This window comes from Musca autumnalis, unplaced genomic scaffold (assembly GCF_047663935.1).
Source record: "Musca autumnalis isolate F117 unplaced genomic scaffold, ASM4766393v1 scaffold_4, whole genome shotgun sequence".
NCBI lineage: Eukaryota > Metazoa > Arthropoda > Insecta > Diptera > Muscidae > Musca > Musca autumnalis.
In genome coordinates this window covers 82,343,488-82,370,004 of record NW_027411977.1, presented here as the reverse complement: position 1 = coordinate 82,370,004, position 26,517 = coordinate 82,343,488, and the positions used below count along the sequence as shown (strand labels likewise).

General features: G+C 35.2%; 1 protein-coding gene across 1 annotated transcript in view; it reads right to left on the bottom strand.

The window, feature by feature from the left end:
• The window catches only part of LOC141402985 (cell adhesion molecule Dscam2-like), a 261,395-nt gene that overhangs the window by 43,382 nt on the left and 191,496 nt on the right, over nucleotides 1-26,517 (bottom strand). Inside the window, exons 11-12 of the mRNA XM_073985115.1 lie at nucleotides 19,069-19,188; nucleotides 5,596-5,769 (exon numbers count right to left, since the gene is read on the bottom strand). Of these exons, the coding sequence (XP_073841216.1) occupies nucleotides 5,596-5,769; nucleotides 19,069-19,188 (294 nt within the window). The remainder of the gene's footprint in view (nucleotides 1-5,595; nucleotides 5,770-19,068; nucleotides 19,189-26,517) is intronic.

Genomic DNA, 26,517 nt, shown 5'->3' with positions numbered 1-26,517 from the left:
TCGGAAAGGTTTGTAGAAGCACCCTTTCTTTCGGAAAGGTTTGTAGAAGCACCCATTCTTTCGGAAAGGTTTGTAGAAGCACCCTTTCTTTCGGAAGGGTTTGTAGAAACACCCTTTCTTTAGGAAAGGTTTGTAGAAGCACCCTTTCTTTGGGAGGGATCTATAGAAGCACCCTTTTGTTTGGGAGGGATCTATAGAAGCATCCTTTTTTTGGGAGCACCCTTTCTTTCGGAAAGGATCTATAGAGCACCTTTTCTTTTAGAAATAGTCTATAGAAGCACCCTTTCTTTCGGAAAGGATCTATAGAAGCACCCTTTCTTTCGGAAAGGATCTATAGAAGCACCCTTTCTTTCGGAAAGGATCTATAGAGCACCTTTTCTTTTAGAAATAGTCTATAGAAGCACCCTTTCTTCCGGAAGGATTCTTTAGAAGAACAATTACTTTCGGAAAGGATCTATAGAAGAATACTGTCTTTCGAAAAGGATCTATAAAAGCACCCTTTCTTTCATAAAGGATCAATAGAAGCACCATTTCTTTCGGAAAGGATCCATAGAAGCATCCATTCTTTCGGAAAGGATCTATAGAAGCACCCTTTCTTTCGGAAAAGGTCTATAGAGGCACCCTTTCTTTCAGAAATCTCTGTTTCAGAAATGGTCTATATAAGCACCCTTTCTTTCAGAAATCTCTGTTTCAGAAAGGGTCTATATAAGCACCCTTTCTTTCGGAAAGGTCTATAGAGGCACCCTTTCTTTCGGAATGGTCTATAGAAGCACCCTTTCTTTCAGAAATGGTCTATAGAAGCGCCCTTTCTTCTAGAAATGGTCTTTAGAAGCGCCCTCTGTTTCAGAAAGGGTCTATATAAACACCCTTTCTTTCGGAAAGGATCTATTGAAATACCTTTTCTTTCGAAAAGAATCTATTAAAGCGTCCTTTCTTACGGAAAGGATCTATAGCAGCACCCTCTCTTTCAGAAAAAGTTATATGAGCACCCTATCTTTCAGAAAGGTTCTATAGAAGCACCCGTTCTTTCGGAAATGGTATTTAGAAGCACCCGCTCTCTCAGAAATTGTCTATACAAGGACAATTTCTTTCAGAAAGTGTCTATATAAGTACCCTTTCATTCAGAAAGGGTCTATAGAGGTACCTTTTCTTTCAGAAAGGGTCTATAGTAGGGTGGGGCGATTTGTGTGGAAGGAAAAAACCTTAATGAGCCCTTCGCGTTTCTGATTCCTGGGATTGAACTTAGCAAAAAAGTCCACTGGACCATATATCTACCGTGAAAATCGAGCCTCCCGATTTTGACTTTAAGTTTTTTATTGACGTTTTTTTGGATATTTTGGCATATAACAGCCAAACCATTGAGATTTTCGATCCAACACAAAGACAAACATTGTAGCCAAGACAGTAATTGAAAACTCTCTAATACATCGCAAAAGCATTGGAATGCTCCTTCAGGCAGTTTTGGCCTTAAGAATGTGCAAACTTTTCGGAAAATGTCGATAAATGACATTGTGCTATAAAATTTGACCCGAAAAATATTCAAGTGTTCTGATGCAAAATTATATCGTGTTGGGATCCATGGACAACGACAATGCCTTTAGTTCGTTTTGGTCACTTCGTTTTCTAGTGATCCTTCTTCCTTTTAAAGGGATGAATAATATCTTTAGAACAAGTTATTATTTGTTTAAATCGGTTAACAAATGGCTAAGTTATAGTGGTTTATGTCTGAAAACCCCCTCAAAAAAACTATATCTGAATTTCTCATAATTATCACAAATATAATGTTTTTTGTTTTGTTCAATAACAGTGTGCAACACTGGAAATGCAAACAACTTCTAAAGGTAGAGTTACATTAGGCAAATATTTGCTCCAGCGACCGGCAATGTGCGCTTACTGAGAGCAAGTTGGCATAAATTCAATGTATTATCAACACTTATTTGATCTCAGTATGCGCACAATGCCGGTCGCTGGAGCAAATATTTGCCTAATGTGACCTTACCTTAATGGACATTTTCTGAAAGTACATATTGAAACTACAAAAACCTTAATTGGGTTTTGTGTTCTTAGATCGGGTTTGGATTTTATGGCCTCATCTTAACCGACCTAAACTGAGACTTTTTTCCAGTGATCGAACTTTTATCTCCGAAACTAATAAGAATTTTGCTCTGCAGTCTTCAGCAATATTGTAGCCCTAAAGTAGTAGAACAGATGAACTAGGCGAAGCTGCATCTAGCGCATTAAACTCGTTAAAATATAGAAAAGTTTACATAATTTCTGAAATTCTGGTCAGTAACAACTAAACTGTTGGGAGTTGAAACAAGTAACCATTCTAAAAATGTTCCAAATAATGTGACCATCAATTCTTCAGAACATTCTGAAACTCTAAAATGGTTATTTCACGTTGTTTAAGGGGTATTTCATAACATACCTTTTACAAAACTTATTTCAAACAATGTTCACACAGGCTGTTTATTCTCATGTTGGGGATTGCAATGAATTATTGAAATATTTACCAAATTGTTGTTGAAAAATTTGCTATAAACAAGGCGATAGAGGCATTTTACAATAATATAATGTTCTGAAGAGTTGTGTATTATATTCCCGAGAATATTTTCCCAAAAGGTAAAATAAGAAGAATCCAACATTTTGGGAGATACGCTGCGAAATATACACAAATTATAGAATTTTTAGATATATTATAAAATTTGAGGCAATAAATTCAGTTTTTCGAGTTCACTATTACTTCAAATATTTTCTTCTTGCTCTTATTTACAAGTTTGCTACGGATGTCAAAACAAGATTCGTATTGGTTTCAGAGATACAGCCCGATTTGTTTTGAAAATTCGATCTTTAACCATGTTTAGATGAGGCATAAAAACCGAACCCGATCTAAGAAAACAAAACCCAAATATGGTTTTTGCCTATTGGTCCTCTACTTTCATAATATTCTGGACAGAAGTTGTTTGCACGCGATTGGCTCAAAAATGTTGCACAGTGTAATTATTTTCAAAATTATGAGAAATTCAGTTATAGTTTTTTTTGAGGGGGTTTTCAGACTTTAAACCACTATAACTTAGCCATTTGTTAACCGATTTAAACAAATAATAACTTGTTCTAAAGATATTATTCATCCCTTTAAAAGGAAGAAGGGATCACTAGAAAACGAAGTGACCAAAACGAACTAAAGGCATTGTCGTTGTCCATGGATCCCAACACGATATAATTTTGCATCAGAACACTTGAATATTTTCGGGTCAAATTTTATAGCACAATGTCATTTATCGACATTTTCCGAAAAGTTTGCACATTCTTAAGGCCAAAACTGCCTGAAGGAGCATTCCAATGCTTTTGCGATGTATTAGAGAGTTTTTAATTACTGTCTTGGCTACAATATTTGTCTTTGTGTTGGATCGAAATAAAAAATAAAAAACTTAAGGTCAAAATCGGGAGGCTCGATTTTCACGGTAGATATATGGTCCAGTGGACTTTTTTGATCAGTTCAATCCCAGGAATAAGAAACGCGAAGGGCCCATGAAGGTTTTCAAATCGCCCCCGGCCTAGTCTATAGAGGTACCTTTCTTTCAATCTGCTTCTTTTATTCTCCATTTGTCGAATTGTCAATGTGAATGATTTTATCTGTTCTGTCTGCACTATTTTATGGAGGTATTCTCAGCCAATATTGAAATAACCTTGCAGAAATTGTGTTTGCGTCCGAACATAATTTTGATATTAACACCAGGTGTCACTAGAGCGACATCCCATAACGAATAATTCTCCAGTTTTCCGAAATAAATTCAAATGCACGTGATGTAATGAGCTGATGTTTGCAATAATTTTCCTGATTGAACAACCAGCTGACTGGGAATCTTTGCAGTGCATTCGCACTGCCTGAACGTTTTTGGTTTCTAATTTAATTGAAATCCATTTGAACGATTTCACATTTTCATTTAAAAAAAGCTAAGCTTATTTTATGATAACATCTATAGAAGCACCCTTTCTTTCGGAAAGGTCAATATAGGCCCCTTTTCTTTTAGAAATAGTCTATAGAAGCACCCTTTCTTTCGAAAAGGATCTAAAGAAGGACCTTTTCTTTCGGAAAGGATCTAAAGAAGGACCTTTTCTTTAGGAAAGGATCTATAGAAGCACCCTTCTTTCAGAAAGGATCTATAGAAGCACCCTTTCTTTCGGAAAGGATTTATAGAAGCAACCCTTCTTTCGGAAAGGATCAATAGAAGCACCCTTTCTTTCGGAAAGGATCTACCAAAGCACCCTTTTCTTTCGGAAAGGATCTACCAGAGCACCCTTTTCTTTCGGAAAGGATCAATAGAAGCACAATTTCTTTCGGAAAGGATCAATAGAAGCACCTTTTCTTTCGGAAAGGATCTACCGAAGCGCCCTTTCTTTCGGAAAGGATCTACCAAAGCACCCTTTCTTTCGGAAAGGATCTACCGAAGCACCCTTTCTTTCAGAAAGGATCTATAGAAGCACTCCTATAGAAACACCCTTTCTTTCGAAAAAGTCTGTAGAAACACCCTTTCTTTCAAAAAGTCTATAGAAACACCCCTTCTTTTAGAAAGGGTTTGTAGAAACACCCTTTCTTACGGAAAGGGTTTGTAGAAGCACCCTTTCTTACGGAAAGGGTTTGTAGGACGCACCCTTTCTTTCGGATATGGTTTGTGGAAGCACCCTTTCTTTCAGAAAGTGTCTAAATAAGCATAATTATTAATTGTAAACTGAGAATCAACGAATTTCCGATACGGAACTAGTTAATCTAGCTAGTTCATTATTTACGGTAGTTAAATTTGATAGGTAGATGGTATAATCTATACGGCGCTGTTGTTGTTGAGGAATAATTTCTCCGTTCAATAGATTTAAATGGTGTTGCCTCCAGCAAGAGAGCTGCTTCTCGTCGGTATTGATGATATCACCTCTAACAGGGCGCTGAAGAGATATATTTCGAATACTCAATCTGCTTCTTTTATTCTCCATTTGTCGAATTGTCAATGTGATTGATTTTATCAGGTCTGTCTGCACTATTTTAGGGAGGAATTCCAAGCCATATTGAAATAACCTGGCAGAAATAGGGTTTTTGTCCGAACATAATTTTGATATTGACACCAGGCGTCACTAGAGCGAAACATTCCTATAACGAATAATTAATTCTCCAGCTTTCCGAAATAAATTCGAATGCACGTGTTGTAATGAGTTAATATTTGCAATAATTTTCTTGATTGAACAACCAGCTGACTGGAAATCTTTGCAGTCCATTCGCACTGCATGAACGTTTTTGGTTTCTAATTTAATTGAAATCCATTTGAACGATTTCACATTTTCATTTGAAAAAAGCTAAGCTAATTTTATGATAACATCTCGTCTCTTCTTCCTACTGTACAATTAACTGTGCATTAACATTTCCTGATCACTGGCCTATGCAAAAATTGCCAACATTTCCAATTTCGCTAATTATTCTCTGAACGATGATTGAATGGCAGCTGATGTGGTAAAAGCTTTTGCCGGAATGAAAGGTGTATGGAATGTTTCGATTGATTGACGTTGGTGTTAGATTTAGACCAAGAACAAAAAATCAGCACTTACAATTAACTTTTAATTGTATCACTTTGCCAATTCCAGTACCAATGCCGTTATTTGCCTGGCACAAGTAAAACCCCTCTCGATCCTCTTTGACATGTTGCAGCAGCAGTGAGCCATTCGAAAGTAATTTTGTAAATGGTCGTTCACGCACTTCTTCATATTCGCCAGATTTGCTACCTGCAAAAAATGAAATGAACAAAAAAGAACACATTTGAATAGTTGTAATGAATGGGTATACATATGGTAAATTTCAAATTTCCTTTACAATTACATAGAAAAAAAATTAAAAACTTTTTTGGCGAGCACATCCGCCATTTTTGGTACATGGGTTACGAAAAAAATCGTGGTTTCAAATCTGTTCGCGTTCACAAAATTGGATGCTGCACTCAAAAGTTATATGCGGTTTTACTCTCTTGTAAAGAAAAAATATTTAAAAATTCCTATTGTGCTGTAATAAGAACATGTATATATGAATCGTTAGCAGCATTTGATATCTATCCGTAGATGCTAAAATATTTGCTAAATTTATTTTTATTTTCGCGGAAAATCAAAAAATATTGAAGAAATCTTGGAATAAGTTTTATTTATTCTAAATCAGAGGCCAAAAAATCTCTAAAAAAATAATTTAAAAATACGTACAGAATCTAGACAACGCGTAGAAAAATGTGAGACCAAAATTATAAAGATCGCGCTTATAACTTGCATATTACAGCAACAACAAAGAACGGAAACTTATTGTTGGAAATTATTTCAAAAATATATTTTTGGTTAAATACGAACAATTTGAAAAATAAATGTTGGTAGTTATTCCATTATTTCGCTAAATTTCCATCCAAATCCTGAAGTATTTTGCTTAAACTTCTACGAAAAAAGTAATTAGTCATCGTGAAAGTATATTTGCTTTCTGTGATAAGCAATAGAAATAAGAAGTACAGAGTAATATGAAATCACAATCAAAGAAAAAACACAAAAGTTAAAAAGCATGTAATTCGCAAATCCGTTTAAATCAGTTGAGGTGCATGTGCTTTTCGGATACAGGGAGTCTATGTCTTTCAATATGCATGGATTTTCCCATGTTTCATTCAGCGGCCAAAGTGTGCCATCAGTTGCATCTTACTATTCAAAAAACATTCAAGTGGGCAAAAATTGCGCGATGTGCATATGATTATAAGGTGCATCCGATTTCAATGACCGCATATTAAAAATACGTCAATATAATGATTTTAGACAGATTCGTCAAGAACTGCGGATGTGCCACCACATTCTATTTTGGGATAAATATGGATATTACTCCCGAATCTTTGTAATTTGTGACACCTCTTTTTGGCAAATATTATAATCGCGTATAAAGGATTACATTTATGTAAAAATAATCAAAGAAAATTCGCGGTTCAATTCGCGGAATTGTCAAAATATATTTTTGCAGAATTTCCAACTTTCAAGGTATCTATATCCGGCGTTTTAGTGGATGGATTCGAACGCGAAAGGTCTTATTAGATCCGGCACGTAAAAAACTAAAATCACGCGGGGTTCAGGGGTACCTGTACGACAGTTGTAAATTTTAAAGCCAAAAATAGGTTTTTTCAGAAAATTTACCCACCAAATTTTGGCCTTTGGGCTCCTATTACTAGGAAGCTGTAGGGAGCACACTCATGAGATATACATCGAACGACGTGGAATCGCGAGTTCTACAATCCTGTAACTAGTTTGGAAATATTATCCAGTTGCACCATATAAATTATAAGAAAAATTCGAAAAACACTGAAATCAAAACTTCAAAATGTCAGCATCGATTTTAGTGGGATGTAGTGTATATATCGAAAAGTCATGCACTAGAACCATGTTTCCCAAGGGGTATTCTTTAGATCTTTCTTTGAGCACAGGTTTGAATTTTGCGTGTTTGGCAAGAAATCAAGAAAGAACACAAAAAAACTTGATTACTTCAACACATTTTTCCCATTTTTTTATATTACCACCAACGCAGGCTTCCACGAAAATTATTTGTTATGGTCCATATTATGAGATCTTGGCTAAAACACTTCACTTAATATAAATGTATCCATATTTTATAAAATATATCAACAGTTCGCGACTTATTAAATGGTGAACCTCAACTTCAACGATTGTAAAACTTTTTTGAATATTACCATATATAGGTATGTTTACAAAAACATAAGTTGTCAATAAAAGGTGTGGAGTGAATTTTTATTCCAACACTTTAAGTTTAGATAGTTACCATAAAACTATTAATTGTATCTGCGGATAATGTTCATTATTAAAAATATTAAATAAAGCACACGGTTCTTATAAAAGAATATAAATATGCAACTTAAACTATCTCTTTATATGCCGCGCCGAACTTTTTATACCTTCCACAATGAAATGTTAGGAAATAAAATAAAATAATTAATTTTCTGTCTTACGAAAGTATGTATCGGTATCAACAAATTGTGCTTGGCAAGTTTTCTGGCAGTTCGGAATGCAATTACAGCAATTTTGGACCGAAAATATACATTAATACTTCAAACCATCGGTCTGACATTAAAGGTGGATAAGTATTATTAAACTCCAAATACTAAATTATATTTAATTCGACCATATGGGCATATGGTGTCTATACCAAAACCTGGCTCTTTGTTCGCAATTTTCGTGGATACGTTTTATAGATACTCTACTTGTCAAATTACGACCGAAAATTCAGATAACAATTTCAAAATACCTGAAAGAGGGTGAAATATACCAAAACGTGGAACTATGTCCATATTTTCGTTGAAAAAGTTGTTTGATCTTAGGGAACCACAAATATCAAATAACATCCAATTTGGACCGAAAACATCAATAAAAAGTAGAAAAGTATCAGTCGGTTTTGCCAACAGAGATATACCCTCAGACTGGGTGAATTGAATAATATATATAATATATAATTGTTCCACAACATCCCATAGGGACAAGGGAGACTTCTCTCATATCAATGAGTGCACCCCGATACATATTAACTCAATGATATGGGACCTACAGTTTATCGCCGAGTCCGAACGGCGTGTCTAAGACACCACTTTTGTAGAGAAGTTTTACATGGCTGAAATACTCAGGAAATGTCGCCAACATTACTGAGGGGTATTTTGCCACCGTTGAAAAGTGTTTTGATGTTGCCTGGCCGGGGAATCGAACCACGACCTTATGTGTGCAAGGCGGGTGTGCATACCATTGCACCACGGTGGCAATTGAAACTTCCATCTATTGACAATATCGAAGAACCAAATCCTACACAACCAAAATCTTTTTCTCCAAATATTACGTGTTAGTGGGTTTTCAGATTTTGTAACCTTTTTGGACACATGGACATGCCGACAAAAATATATGTTTGGATAAAGCTCGAAAGTGTTGCGTAGGAGGTACCATTATGGAAGTGGATTTATTTTGAGAATCGATAGATATCGCACACACCATCATTTCGATTGGTCACCTTCTCGCTTAGAGTTTATTGACCACTATGTCAGGAAACGTGAACTTGCCCACGAAAAAAAAAATAATATCGCTTAACGGGACCACACGGAGTAGCATCGGTATAATTTTTCCAAAGGATATTCGAACAGACTCTAAGCTTCACTTAGACAAAAACTTTAAAATTTTGTGTTACCAAAGGATTCGGCCAGGCCGAACTTGTTATACCCTCCACCACGAGGTTTATTGAAGAAAAGTGGAACAATTAGTTTCCTTTCGTTTATGAATAAGACTAAATAACAAATTTCAGCAAGTTCGGTACAACAATGTGGCTAACCTTCAAAATACTGAAATTCGGGAGTTATCAAAACGGAAAGTTTTTTGACTCAAAGAAAATTAAGTAACAAATTTCCGATATTTCGGTAAAACCTTCAAAATACCAAAAACCAAGAGGTACGCTTCTAGGGTGGATATAGGAACTTGCCGACCTATACTGATAATTCCTTTCCAGAATATTTTATAATCCCATGGAAGACTTAATAACAAATTTCAGTCTTTCGGTGGGATATTGACGTCACAACCTTCAGAATTACAAAATTCGGGAGGTACCTTTCTGTGGGAGCTATATCGAAACGATGACCTATACCGGGGATGCTGTGGCCACAACCTTCAAAATACCGAATACGGGAGGTACCATTCTATGGGGGTTATATGAAGGAGTGGACCTATACCGACAAATTTCATTGGAACGTTTAATACCCCAAAAACAAAATTTCAGTCATTTCGGTGAAATATTGAGGCCACAACCTTCAAAATACCGGAAAATGGCGAGGATCAATTCTATGGGGGGGGGGGGGGGGGGCTATACAAAGGCGTGGACCTGTACCGACAAGTTTCTGGGGGAAAGTTGTATACCACCAACGAAGACTAAACACATGCCATTTCTGGGGAATATTGAGGCCACATTCTTTAGAATACCGAAAATCGGGAGGTTCCGTTCTATGGGGGCTATATGAAGGCGTGGACCTATACCGACAAATTTCATATGGAAAGTTTTGTACCCCCAAATGAAGACTAAGTAAAAAATTTCAGCCATTTCGGTATGATAATATGGCAAAAACCTTCAAAATACCGAAAATCGGGTGGTACCGTTCTATGAGGGCTAAACGTGGACCGATATAGCCCATTTGTAATGCCAAACATCCTAGGTGTAATAGAAACTTCTATACCAAATTACAAAGCTCAATCATAAAAATTGATTTCAAAGACGGACGGATGGACATACGGACATGGTGATATCGACTTAGAATTTTACCCTGATCAAGAATGTATCGCTCATTTACGCAAAGAGTGGCATAATTCAAAAATGCGTTTTGTGAGTTAGCAATTTCTATTTTCCACGGCTTCTACTTTATCTTGTGTCAAATTTTTATGCTGGTATCTCTAAAACTCGACGAGTTACAGCTAAATTCACATAATTCACACAACACAAAAGTTTTTTGGGTTTATGAAGAACTAAAATACTTCAATTTATCACTGATATCTGGCTAGCTGTTTGCAAAATATGGTCCAAGTAGTTATTTCAGTTTTTATGTAATAATTATTTAATGTTGGGAAGTCAAATTTCAATCGCCAACTTAAAACGCGTTTTTCTCGAAACTCGATTTTTGGAGATGTGTCACTCTTTGAGTAAATGAGCGATATACATATGTATACTTTATGGGGTTTCCATGTTGTGGTGGAGGGTATAAAAATACTTACTAAATAATGGACCTATACTGACAAATTTCAGGCTTATAGTTTTATACTCCCAACGAAGACTTTATACAAAATGTCATCCATTTAAGTGTGAGGTTGTGGCCACAATCTTCAAAATATCGGAAATCGGGAGGTACAGTTCTATGCGGGCTATATGAAGACGTGGACCCATGCGGACAAAATGTCAGGTGTAAAGTTTCATATCTCTAACAAAGACTTAATACCACATTTCAGCCATTTCGTTGTGATTTTTAGACCACAAATCCTGGTATATATTTTTGCATATGGGTTTCTTTCTTCATTTTCGAAATTAAACTAAGTTTGGACAAATATTACGAAGGCCAAATTTTGGATCAAATCCGTTCATCCGTTCTAGAGTTATCGTGCGCTCCAGCCACTACACATAGTGTCATACGGGATTTTTCAGGAAGAATGGACATGCCTCTGAAAAAACTTTTACCGTCGTAATGGGGGCAGCGAATACAAGTGGTTGCAAAATGAATCAAAGCGATTCGATAGCAGCTCTTAAACTTCTCTTTCCGAAATGTTGTGTGAGAGGAACTCGAAGGAGGGGCAGTCCATATTCGTGCTTGAGTTATATCTCATAGAAATATTACGATGTGTTGAGTTTGGACCAAATCGGTCACTACCTTCGAAAATTATCGGGCACATCATATTAACGATAAGTTGTGAACTTTTTGGGCCGATATTGTCCATTTTCGAACTTAAACAAAGTTTGGACAAAATATTAAAAACAACAACAAAACATTGTTCCACAACATCCCATACGGGACAAGGGAGACTTCTCATCATATCAATGAGTGCACCCCGATTCATATTTAGCTCAAAGATATGGGACCTACCGTTTATCGCCGAGTCCGAACGGCGTGTCTTAAGACACCACTTGTGGAGAAGTTTTTCAAGGCTGAAATACTCAGGAAATGTCGCCAACATTACTGAGGGGTATGTTGCCACCGTTGAAAAATGTTTGATGTTGCTTGGCCGGGGAATCGAACCCCCGACCTTCTGCGTGCAAGGCGGGCGTGCATACCATTGCACCACGATGGCACCCAAAATATTACTAAGGCCAAATTTTGGACCGAATCGCCTTATCCGTTCGAGAGTCATCGTGCGCACCAGCCACTGCACATGTTTCCTTAGGGGTTTTTACACTTTTCGGGCCATGTTGGGCAATTTGGAAAAGGCTTTCTGAAGTGGTAATTTGTAAATTCTCTGAACCTTTCCAATTAGCTCTTCTCTAAACCTTTCCCAATTAGCCCTTTCATAGTTCATAAAAGTACAACGGTAAGAGTTTTTTAAAGTCGATGATAAGAAGAGGGTCTCAGTCGATTGCATGGACACGTCATTCATTAATAGTAAGGAGAATGAAGGATTGCAGGACCCTTAATTTATCAATGGTAATATCGGGAGAGCTGTGACAATTGCCTCTTAAGTTTGCCGTCGTTTGCCGTGCAAATTCCGAATGCTCGTGATGATTACCAGATGATTATTGACCTCGAAAAGCGACATAATGACATATAACGCAGGGCAGAATTATTCACTGGCGATATGTACAGTGTACGCATTATATTGTTGATCAACTCGGTTAGATTTAAATTGTGAACCTTTGAGGGGGAAGTGCCGAAAAGAATGGAACGATATGACCCCTCTTCGAACTTTATCTATGTTTGAAAAAGATATTACGAGGAGCAAATTTTGGACCAAAGCAGTGTTTCAGTTGGGGAGTTATCGTACTCCAAATTTTCTGAAACAATTTTTTTCCAAAAATTACCAAAATCGGGAGGAAACTTCCTACTGGAGCTTTATGAAAACGTGGTCCTATACCGAAAAGTCTTTTTTTTATCAAAATTTTATAATCCTAAACGTAGCCTTCATTTGAAATTTCAATTATTTCGGATGGACAATCTGACTATAATCTTCAAAATTCCCAAAATCCGGTGGTAACTTTCTATGATGGTTATACGAAAATGTGGTCCAACTACAAGAATATTTCTCTGCAGGACTATTTTATAACCCGAACGAAGACTAAATATTACAGGTATTTCCAAGGGATGTTTTGTACCAGTTATAATGTTTTGTACCCCTGGCTAAAACTTTCAAAATATCGAAAATCCGTGAGTGACGTTCTATGGCGGCTATAAAAAGACGTATATTGACAAATATCTGGTGAAAAGTTGTATACCCCTAACAAAGACTAAATACCAAATTTCACCCATTTCGGAGGATACTGAGGCCACAACCATCAAAGTACCAAAAATCTGAAGGTACCGTTCTATGGGGACCCATATCTAAAAATTGCACGTGGAAAGTTTTATACCCTCAACGAAGACTAGACATCAAATTTTAGGCATTTCAAAGGTATATTGAGACCACAACCTCCAATATACCGAAAATGGCGAGGTTCTATGGAGGCTATATAAAGACGTGGACAAATACCGACAAATTTCAGGTGGAAACTAACGAAGACTAATTACCAAATTTCAGCCATTCCGGGGGATATTGAGTCAATAAACTTCAAAATACCGAAAAACGGGAGGTACCTTTCTATGGGGCTATATATAGGTACCATTCTATATATATTGTTATCATTCTATGGGGGCTATAAGGACCTATACCAACAAATTTCAGGTGGAAAGTTTTGTACCCTCAACGAAGAATAAATAGAAAATTTTAGCCATTTCGGTGGGATATTGAGGCTAAGAACCTATAGCGACAAATTTTGGGTGGAAGGTTGTATACCCCCAACGAAGACTAAATATCCAATTTCAGCCATTTCGATGGGTTATTGAGGCTAAAACCTTAAAAATACCGAAAATCGGGAGGTGCCGTTGTAAGGGGCTATATCAAAACGTGCACCGATATAGCTCACATTTAATCCTAGAAGTAATAGAAATTTCTATACCAAATTATAAAGCTCTATCTTAAAAATTTCGAGCTGTATCTTAATTTCAACAGACGGACAGATGGCTATTTTGGGCTGATCAAGAATATATAGGGTCTCCAACGAATGTTTCTATGTGTTACAAACGGAATAACAAATTTAATTATAACGTTCATATTAGGGTGAAGGATATAAAAATATATACAAAAAATCCCTATTGCATAATTTGACCCTGGTGATACTACATGCTGAAAAGAGTTTTTCGATGGCCCCCAGTTAAACTTTACTTTTTTCAATTTTCAATGTATTTTTTTTCTGCAAAAACCGATTTCCATCAAATTTGCAGCAAAAGCTCAATGTTTGCCGTTGTTATGTATATTTTAGGCATTTCAGAGGAGGTGGGGTACCTTTCCCATTCCTTTCTTTAAAACGCTATATGTATAAGGCAAACTCATGATTACATCAGTTTTAGCATAAATTTTGGGAGGCAATAGGTTGAAGCCAAAATACCGGACCACGCCCACTTTTTATACCCTATACCACAATGTGGAAAAGGGTATTATAAGTTTGTTTTGGTAAAAATTCATGTAACACCGCGAAATATTCGCCGGAGACCCCCAAAGTGGTATACCAATCTTCATATCTCGACGAGATAAAGCGATTTTGAGATGTGTGTCTGTCCGTCCGTCCGTCCGTCCGTCTGTCCATTATAAATTGTAAACACGCTCCAGGCCGCAATTATGGACCGATCGTCACGAAATTTTGTATGGAGGTCGGGTTCAGATCAGAATAGATCCCTATTCTTATTGGTGATGATCGAGAAATATTAAGCGGGTGAAATGGACCAAAAACAAAATTTTTATCCGATTTTGTAGCGGCTCTGTATGTCGCAATTGTAGTCCGATCGCCTCGAAATTTTAAATCATGTAAGATTATATGACAAAGAAGAAGCTTGCAATTTGAGATGGTGATCGGATGATGTTTAGAGGGTTAAATGGACCACAACTTCTGTGTGAAAATTGTGAAAATTTTTAATATACCGGTAATATCTTTATTCCTGGACCACACATTCCGCCCACATAAATAATATTTGGAAGGACAATTCTTGCCCTTTCAATTAATGCCAATTATATTGATTTATGTGGTCAGATAACAGAATTACAGCCTAATGTATCGAGTGTTTTGCTTGTAATGTAATCAAAAGCATACTAGACGTCGCAATTATAGATCAATAGTCACGATATTTTGCACGAGGTAGGGGTTTAGGTCGAAGAAGATGCCTACAATTTTTGATGATAATCTGATATTATTTAGCGGGTGCAATGGACCATTACTTTTGTATGCTAAATAAAAACATTTTATTTTTGGTCCATATTTGAATCCCTGGAGGCCATATACCAGCAAAGTCGCCTATATATGAAAAATTAGGTACCGATCTTTCCTCTGATGAAAATTGCAATAATATGTGTGCTTGGTAACGGATCTACTACCTAAGATATAATGAGTTTTGTGAAGAGAACCACATCTTCTTCCCATGCTACAAATTTTCCCTATCATGACAGACAAATTCCCAGTTCTTACAAATTGCGTGGAACCCTATAATATTACCTGTCCAATTGTTCAAAATTTAAAGATGTAGCAGAAATTGCTAAACCACGCCAATTTTCAAATTTAAGAATATTTCTTAAAATGTACTGTATATAATTGTTCCACAAACATCCCAGTAGGGACAATGGAGCCTTCTCTCATATCAATGGGAGGACCCCGATTAATATCAGCTCAATGATATGTAGACAGCGGAATTTTATGCAACACCTATTTTTGTAAAATTTGCATATTTTTGGCTTCTAATTAAATTCCAATCGAAATATATCACATATGCGAAATGTATAAATTATGCATATGCAAACATTATTTTTCATTATGGAAAATTTCTGTATTTCACATATTTTCGTATGCTACATATATTTCAATAATATCTTCTAAAATGTTTATGTGTACATTTTTCGGTTTGAAACTCACTTCAGACAAGTCAATAAAATAGAGAAATCTGTAACCAGAGCCACAATCTTAAAAATGTCGAAAATGGGGAGTTTTCATTGCATGGGAGCTATATGAACGCCATTATACCAAATTTTAGCCAATTCGGAGGGATATTGAGACCATAACCTTCAAAGTACAGAAAATCGGTAGGTTCTGGTTATGGGAGCTATATGAAGACGTGGACATATAACGACAAATTTCAGGTGGAAAGTTTTTTTACCTCCAACGAAGACTGAATACAAAATATCAGCCACTTCAGTTTGATATTGAGGCCACAACCTTCAAAATACCGGGTATCGGGAGGTACGGTTCTATGGGAGCTATATGAACCCCTGGACCTATATCGATAAATTTCAGGTCGAAATTTGTGACGAACGAATACTTAGTACAAACTTTCAGCCAATTCGATGGGATATTCAGGGCTCAAAGTCTTGCATATGGTTTAGCAAATATGTCAAAATATGCAAAAAATTAGGTCCAGACTAAATGTCCATTCTAAAATTACTTATTGGTGCCACCATAGTACAATTGTTTGCACATCCGCCTTGCACGCTGAAGGTCGGGCGTTCGATTCGCGGCCAGCAAACATCAAATTTCCAACTATGGCAAAATACCCCTCAGTAAAGTTGGCGACATTTTCTGAGTATTTCAACCATTTACTCAACTACAGGTGGTGTTTTAAGACTTGCCTTTCGGACTCGGCGATAAACAGTAGGCCCCATACTATTGCTGTAATATGAATCGAGGTACACGCCCTGTCCCTTCTGTGATGTTTGTGGAACAATTATTATATTGTTATTTAAACTTAATGTGATAAGGTTGCAGACTCCAAAAATTTATTTCTTACAATGAGCTTATTTGTCCAAAAGAAACTTTGATTTGCTGAAAGCTAACTCGCAGGTAGTGGTGTAGGGTATCGTATGGTCGGCCCTGTCCGACTATAGCCTTTGCTTACTTGTTTTAAATATGTTTTATTTTGAAAGCTGGTGACCACGTGCACTCTTTTCAATGCATTACTTTTCCAAGACTACTGAACTAAATTCCATGAAATTTTCAGCAAATGTTAAGAAAAGTCCCGTGGTCCAAAATGCTTTATATTTTTGTAGACGAAATTTGGGGGCCTTTTGTTTTATAATCGCTATATTTGCCAAACTTATGAGTGCATCGGCTTGCAAATTAGTTTTCGAGACAACGGTGGTTGCGCCCCGATCAATTTCCTTAAATGGTAAGGTTCAACGTTCCATCGTCCATGCAAAACTAATACATATAAGTCTCAATAAGCGGGAGAATTCGACTTTACCATTCTCTTAACTTTTATAATTAGATCGCTTTAGGATAACGATAGGGGGCATTGACGATAATAAATCCTAAACAGCATCAATGGGCGAAAAGTCCGGCAAAGTTCGTAGGAGAAAAGAAAGGTTACATACAAAATCTGTTGATAAATTTAAAATCCCCCAAAATTCCAAAATGTAAAAACATTTACAATTCACTACAAATATTCAGATAACATAAATATTTTATTTCAAGAAGTTGTTATTCAGATCATATTGATATTCATATCTCCTATATAACATTCATTTTATAATAATTTAAGAACAAATTCGAGAGCAAAAAAAGAAGATATTCAGGAAGAAGACAAATCATTCATAAGCTGTGCAACAAAATGGATGTGAAAGTCTGGGGCACGGAAAAATCCTGTTGGAGAAGAAAGACCTTGGTGAGTATATTAAGAACCCCGAAGGACAGATCCGCCGTGAGTCGAACTTCCGCGTTATGGCGTGATGAAGTTTTTGCTAGAGATCCTGTAAGCCGTCAGGAATTAGCGTTATGTCTTTGTTCACTGTTGTTTTAGCTTATTTTTGAGATGACTTGTCTGCAGTCAAATCGAATTAGGATTATTTTCGTAGAGCAGTTCGACCTTCTAACTCGCTTCCTTCAATGTCCTTTTCGTCCTTTATTTTAAGAGACGCTATAAAAGTACCACAAGATGTCGTTTTTCAGCTTCGAAATGTTCTGCAAAAATGTCGCTCAGAAAATTTTAGGTACGGCTCTCATTTACAACTAATCGATTTTGTCGCGTTTTCATAGGCATTTTTGACATTTACCCCTGTTTGCTCAGAAAAAACTGTGTTTTGTGTTTTTGTATGTTCTGTAACGAATATACAAAAAACAAAGTATAGTCTTTTTCTGAACAAAAACAGGGTAAATGCACAATAAGACTACGAAACGCGACAAAATCGAGAGCCGTACCTAAAATTTTCTGAGCGACATTTTTGCACATGAAAAAAGTCATCTTGTGGTACTTTTATAGCGTGTCTTAAAATAAAGGACGAAAAGGACATTGAAGGAAGCGAGTTAGAAGGTCGAAGTGCTCTACGAAAATAATCCTCATTCGATTTGACTGCGGACATGTCATCTCAAAAATAAGCTAAAACAACAGTGATCAAAGATATAACGCTAATTCCTGATGTCATACAGGGTCTCTAGCAAAAACTTGATCACACTATAACGCGGAAGTTCGACTCACGGCGGGTCTGTCCTTTGGGATTCTTAATATACTCACCAAGGGCTTTCATCTCCAGAAGGAATTATCTCTGCCCCAGATTTTTACCTCCATTTTGTTGCACAGTGTAATTTAAGAACAAATTCGAGAGCCAAAGAAGAAGATATTCAGGAAGAAGACCAATAATTGTTAAATTGTATTATTTAAAACTCTAAAAATAATTTTTATTATATACATACATATCTGAAGATATGTTGAAAGTTTTAAAAAATGGAGCCAAAATGGCCTAACCCTCAGTTCCAATCAATATAGTTTTTTAATGGATTTCAAAATGGCCTAAGCCACTTAAATTTTTTTATTAACCGTTTAATACAGTTTTTATCTAAATTAATTAAGACCTTATGATTAACATAAAACAAATATTACAACTAATATTTATTTACTCTTAATAAAAAAATAATAAAAATATTTTAAAAACATAATTTTTTATTTTAACTTCGTTTTTTCAGAACCATTTTTTTGGGCTTAGGCCGTTTTGACGGTAAGCGCCTCAATTGTGTTAACAAAAAAATTGTTTGCCGATGGTGAGCGTTGAACACACAACTCTCAATTTTGTTGTCGGACCCACAATCTCTGTGCCACCGTACTCATTACTTATTACTTAGTAAAGCAAGCAATTTTGCCTTGTACAATTTTTAAAAAAATAACCCATTAATTTTAAGCCTACTGGTAATGCAGCAATATTTGCATTAATTTACAATTATCTGGCCCATGTGGACCCCAAAGTTTTATTGGACATATATGTATATCTTTTCGAACTTACCTGTTGCCTTTTTCCAAAGAATACTGGGCGTTGGTACACCCTGTGCCTGACAGTGTAACATTATGTGACGATTTCGTTCCACATTTGCATCGCTTGGTTCTACAATCCAACGTGGTGGCACTAAAATTGTGGAATAAATTGAAATTGAAAAAAAAACAATTATTAAAACTTTACTCATAAAAACAATGTTATAACTAATTAATAACTCATTATGAGTTATTACTTTCTCAAAATTATAATAATTTTTATTCATGTTATTTAATATACAAATAATAAAAAAATAGATGAACAGGAAGAAGAATTCATTCAATTTTCATTTGGAACAGAATTAAATAAATAGCAGGAAGTTGCCAAAGAGTAGTAATAGTTAGTAGTAGTAGTTGAATAGAGGGTAGAATATTGCAAAAAAGTTGTTCGTATTTTTCTAGATTTTTTTATTGATTACTAATTATGAACAAATACAATAGTTAATAATGATACGAAAAAAACGATAAAGGATTTATTTATTAAACTAAAAATATAGTTGAACTGTGATTCAAGTGGAACAAAGTGGAGACAGAGCAAATCAGAGAAAAAATGGATAAGCAAAAACAAGACATAAATTATAAAAAAACTAAATGGAGCGGTAAATGAATTATATTCAAGTAGTTGCAAAATATATTTATAGCATTTAATTGTATATTTCCTCAACGAATATTTATAGGGATTAAACTGAAGTTCGTTATGCAACATAAAGATAAATAATTAGCGAAATAATTATTAATTAGGGTATACACACACACACTTGCCCGCTCATATCCATACAAGTTATGTAATAGAGTTTAGCATAAGCACAAAAACATATTTTATTTAAAATGCAAATTGACTGGGGGCTTTAAATTAAATATGGTATGAATTAAAATAAATATGCTCAGGACTCAGCTCGAAGCATGGTAACATTCAGAATTTTTCAATGCTACATACATATATTTATCATTTTTGTTAGTAAAAACTTTGGAAAATTCGATCAAGGAGTCAACACATATTACTGTAAAGAAGAAAACAAGACCGACTGAACCCACCTAATGGCGGGAATCCCGTCGAACATTTAAAGGCCCGAGATATGTCAATCTATACCTGAAATTCGAATAAAAGTAAATTATTTCAGGCCGATGAAAAGCAGACCACAAATAATTTCAGCGCGAAGATGAAATATGACCTAAATAAGGTATATAAAATAAATTAAAAATGTTACTGCTGCAACAATATATTTATATGGTGTAAGCAACAATACTCGTATATACTCTCAGATTTCTAAATTGCCCTATTTTGTCCTCAGATAATGATTTATTGAACAATATTTCTACTCTGCGTGTCTATTGATTAAAATAGATGATACGAAATGTACTGCAATACAAAAGAAGGACAAGCAATATTTTTTGGTAGAATACCTGGATGTTAAAAAATTTCATCTTATGGTGCTTTTACTACGGTTGAAGATAAAATGGGCGAAAAGGTCAGGGAAGGAACTGAGTTGGAAATACGAGAGGAAGTAAATAAAAAAATCATCACGCCTTAACACGGTAACTTGACCAAGCGCTGTCATCCCCCCAAAAACAAATTTGCAATCGCTGACCTTGAAGTAGTGGTCCGATATGGACGATCTTTTAACTTAAACTAAGAATTGACAAAATGTTACGAATACCAAATGTTGGACCGAATCGGTTACTCCGTTCGAGAGTTATCGTGCCCACCAATCAGATAGGCGGACGGATAGGCTAAATCGACTCCAAATTGTCTACAACAGATTTTGTCCAAACATACATGGGCTATAAAAACCATCATTTCAATTAAAGAAACAATAAAAAAGCGAAACGATATGCAAATTTTTATAATTTCGGTAGGAAGCTAATAAACTGCCATAAAAGTATGATGAATTGCTCTTCGGGTTCCTTCACTCCCTTTGAGGGGGGAAAAGGAAAGTGTTTCTTATTCCTGTGTGTTTATACCGGCCATCGGCAGCGCCATTACTCGCGAGCAAGCAAAGAGAGTTTCTCTCCACTCACACAATTTAACTCATTGAAAAACCATGCACTCACACAATGACAACGATTGCTGCTTTATACCCTCAGCATTTTTCTATAAAAAAAAATTAAAACATTTTGTTTAAGCTACATGAAAGATTTTTGCTACATAGATTGGGAAAAAATCTTATTCTTAAATCTGTTCGAGATACTAATTTTGGTTGTTGCGCGCAAAAGTTATGGCAGTTTCAATTCTGATAAAAAGAAAAAAATCTTTAAAAGACTCTAATCATTATATTGAGAAACTCTCTTAATTAGGGGCTCCCTACATACTATATGTTTACTGAGGTCCCATAACTTTAGTGAAAAAGTTGTAAATTTTCTCGGAAATTAGGAAAGCATACAAAACAATTGGTACTTTACAACTTGTTCTAATAAAATTCAAGCTGTTCATGCATCTGAAAAATATATAAAAAATATGTAGGTAATCTAAACATCGCGAAGATTCAAATGAAACCAAAACTATACAAATCCGTTTAGCGGTTTGCATATCATAGCAAAAAACAAAAAATATATTGAGGAAATTTATAAAATTTTTTAAGAGAAAATATTTATTAAAATTTATTTTGTGAGTTAGTTGAACAAAATGTAAGAAAAATAGTTCGGAGTTTTTCTTCTATTTTAGTTCAATTTCACGCAATAAATCACATTTTTTATTCTAATCACTTCTCGAAAACACGCTAACATCTAGCAGAAGATATGGATATCTTTCAAATAAATGTTGGGTTCCTTTAAATGGGGTATAATCTTGAAATAAAATTGTATCGGGTAATGTTCATTTTGAAATGCGTGTAAATCGCGAAATCCTCAAAATCACTTGATGCGCATGCGGTTTACCAATACAGCGAATTCTTCTCTTTTAATTTGCACACATTTGCCAGGATTTACTTTGGCCGCTAAGATGTAGCATCGTCTGCAGTTTAGTGTGCAACAAACTGTATAACGCTTATATTTTGCACAAAGTGCATACACTTTTTATGCGCATCCGATTTCACTATCAACCGTGAAAAAATACATTGATCTAAACATATTTCAATAAAATCCATCAAGAACCGTGGATGTAGCATCACACAGAATTTTTTGGATAAATCGGATACAGCTCCCATGCCACTAAATTTTTCAAACCGCTGTTTTTGCACAAACGCTAGTGATGATTCACTTTCTTCATTGAAATGGAAACGATCCACATTAAAACCGAATTAGTCAGCGATATTCTGAAAAACATTGTCCGCAAATTTTTCAATTTTTGCAGTAGCCATTTCCGCCGTTCTAGTAGATGGATTTTTACGATCTGTGATTCATATGATCCGGATCGTCGAAAAACTAAAATATCGCGGAGTACCAGCACACTCAAAACGATATTGTAAATACTGTACCCAAAAAAATAGGTTTTTTAGAAAAAATATCGCACTAAATTTTGGCCTTTGGCAGTAGATTACTCTGCTGCTGTGTGGGCTACATACTCAATATACATATCAGATTATGCGAAATCGCGAGTTCTTTAATCCTATAATTGGTTTTTCGAAATATCCGAATGCGCGTCCCAGTTACATAAAAAATACCAAAAACACCTGAAATCCGGCTTCAAAATGTCAGCATCCATAAAAGGTGGATGCAGTGGAAATTTTGGAAAGTGATACATTAGAAGTGTAATCTTCATTTTGTATTCTCCTACTTTTACTTTGGACAGATGTCCGTCATTTGAATGGTTTAATCAGAAATCGAATAGCAATGTAAAAACCTGTTTAGCTTCAACGTGTTTTTACCTATGTTTTTTCCTTTACGCGGTCGTAACTACCACGTAAATTACTTTTTTTGCTAAATTTTTGAGCTTTGTACAAAAACATCTAAATTAATCCAGCAATAGTCATAGTTACTGGTAAACTACAATAGTTCGCGTATTATAATAGTGCAAACCTTGGCTTCATGGAAACTAAAAATTTTGACTTTTCCTCATATACACTTTTATGTGCGCTTACTGAGAGCAAGTGAGCATAAATTTCAATGCATTATTTACGCTTAATTGCTCTCAGTACACACTGCCGGTCGCTGGAGCAAATATTTTCCTAATGTGACCTTACCTTAACCTAACAAGATTTGTATTCAATCAGGTGGTACTTTATATGGGGACTATATCAAAGTGTGGGCCTTAGGGTTACGACGATTTTACAACCTCATATCCCTGTATCATAGCGTGATGAATTTTTACCTAAGATTACATAAAATCTTAGTTATAATATGTTTTTATTTTTCAAAACTTTTGACAATATTTTGAAGTCACTGTATGCTGATATTAAACTAAAACCAAAGTATAGGGGCTCACCACATAATAAAGTGGAATGAATATAATGAATAGGCAAAAGTACATTCATTCATTCATATTTGAGAAAAAATGTCAAAAAGTCATAAAAAGGGAACCTAAAATATCAAATTACGGGTAGTTCCGTCAAACAATGTAGCCAAAAACCTCAAAATACCAAAAATCGGGAAGCACTCCTATATGAGGGCTATACCAAAATATAGACCTATGTTTACAATTTTTGGGTTGGGAAGTGTCGTGCGCAATAGGAGATTCAAACGTCAAATAACGGGTAGTTCCGTCAAACAATGAAGCTTAAACCCTCAAATACCTAAAATCGGGAGGTACCGTTTATGGGAGCTATACAAAAACATGAACCTATGTTGACAATTTTTTTGGGGATAACTTCGTTATCACTGCGATCCTTAAAGATCAAATTACAGCTAATTCAGTTGAAACTTGTAGGTAAAATCTTCAAAACAGCGAAAATCGGGAGGTACCGTTATATGGGGCTATAACAAAGCATGGATCTGTCGCCATAATTTTTGGAATATAAGCTTTTTGGCCTCTAGAAACCCTAAAGGTCAAATTATATATAGCACTGGGAACCTCAAATGTCAAGTAATAGGTAATTCGGTTAAAACTTGTACCTAAGATCCTCAAAATATCGAAAATCGATAGGAACCATTATATGGGGGCTATACGATTTTTGGGGTATAACTTTCGTGACCACTGAGAACCCTAAATTTAAAAAACAGCTAGTTCGGTTAAAAACTGTAGCTAAAATCCTCAAAATACCGAAAATCGGGGGTATCGTTATATGGGGCATATTCCAAAATATGGACCTATATTGACGGTTTTTGGTGGATAACTTTCGTGACCACTGAGAAGAAAATCTGGAGGTACAAACATATGGGGGCTATACCAAGTCATGGACCTACACTGAAAGAAAAATGCTTCGTTGTATTAATGAACGGATTTCATTGATTATTTTTCATTGATTCTATGAAATGTTACGTTAATACAATGAAATGTTTATTTAATGCTACGAAACCTTACGTTAACTAAAATTTAATGACTTTTGGTTTCATTGAATAAATGAAACCGATTTCATTGATGTAATGAAACTTTTTATTTCTTTAAATTTAAAAAATATGTGAGTATTGAAACTATGCTAAATGGTACATACATATTCATTCTCATTAAAATGTTTGTCTCATTTTTTCTACTTGTGTATCAAGGCTTATTCTCTCGGTATGTTATTCTCTGTTGTTCCTTGTTATGTGTTTCATTGTTGTTATGAATTAAATTCCAGCTGTGCGGTGTGAATGTGCGTGTGTGCGTTTAACAAGCAGAAAACACGATTAGGCAAAACAACTCTGTCTGCCAAAACAATAAGCGCTGGCTTAAGTTGATCAGCAAATTTTCAACAAGATTGTTTTAGTTGACATTATAACGCAGCCAAGTGCGGATGAAAAACATTTTACAATTCGTGCTTTTAACTTAGAAAAGTAAGTATCCAATTATTGGGTAAGCTACTTCTGTTAAGTTTTATTTGTTTTTTTATTAATTTTTCTCGTTTAGCGTTAAGCTTGATGATCCGAAATTATTTGCAAGTGAAAAAGGAAAGGCAAGGACTCGAACCCACATAGTCACCAAATTACGTTACCTGGTTTCACTGGTGGTAAAGCAGATCTTCAGACGTGTCGACTATGCAATGGCTTCTCTGTCCTAGAACTTTTCGTTTTTCAAATGCAAATGTGTTTTATACATTTACGCGGATTTACGCGGCCGCTGAAATGTATTTTCTTCACGACAAACGTTTTTTTTTGCGCTGCCTTTGAAGTTATGAGTTTTGGCTTTGAACGCAAACACGCCGTGACAACATTTTTGATATGTTTTCAAGGACGTGGGTTCAAATCCCAGCCGGGTTCAGCCTGTTTTATTTGTTTTTTTTTTTTTTTTTTTTGTAAAAGTTTGAAGCAATAGAAAATCTAAAGAAGAGTCGAATGACGTAGAAAATGTCAAGAGCTAGGTATCCAGCGACAAAAGACAAATAAATTACTAATTCTTTTTATAATTTTCAATTTTACTTACTGGTGACACAACGCCCAATAGAATGTGAAAACAAAATACAAATATTAAACTAAACTCTTTCATGTAGTTTTTATGTGTACAGTTGTTTTATGTGAATTTTGTATGTTTTATCCCAACATCATGGACGTACACAGGGGTGACTTAGCGGTAAAATATGAAGGTAAGTTATTGTGTAGAAAACCAGTTATTTAGTTAGCAAATTGTTTATTATTTCAATTTTACTTACAGATGACAACGACCAATGGTTTCATTAATGTATGTAGTTAATACCTAAGGAATTAAAAATGACGTCTTGTATCCATGGTCAAAACTAATTGCAACAAACTGAATCAAACATATTTAGCAGTGGCTTCAGTTTTATTAATTGCGTGAGTATGAAATGACATCATAAGATAAATAAAATTTTACGTTACATCAATGAAACGTACCATTGATTTTGAACCATTAATGAAAGTATTTCTTTACATCAATGAAAGTATTTCATTATACTAATGAAAATATTTCATTATATTAATGAAAGTATTTCATGACATTAATGAAGAAATTTCATTGCATTAATGAAAAGGTTTCATTGCATTAATGAAAAGTTTTCATTGCATCAACGAAGAAGTTTCATTGCATTAATGAAGATGTTTACTTGCATCAATGAAGAAGTTTCATGCATTAATAAAGAGGTTTCATTGCATCAATGAAGACGTTTCATTGCATTAATAAAGAGGTTTCATTGCATTAATGAACAAATTCGTTAATTTTACTTCAATGAAACTCAATGAAACTTTTTTCGTTTATTCAATGAAGCTCTACGTTGGCTCAAAATCAATGACAAATTTCATTGATGGAACGTAAGATTTCGTTTATATTATGAAGCTTTTTCTTTGAGTGTATGGGCGTCATTTTCAGAATATACTTTTTGTGTCACTAGGAACCTAAAATGTTAAATTATAGCTTATTCGGTCGGAAGATTTAACTAAAAACGTAAAAATATCTGAA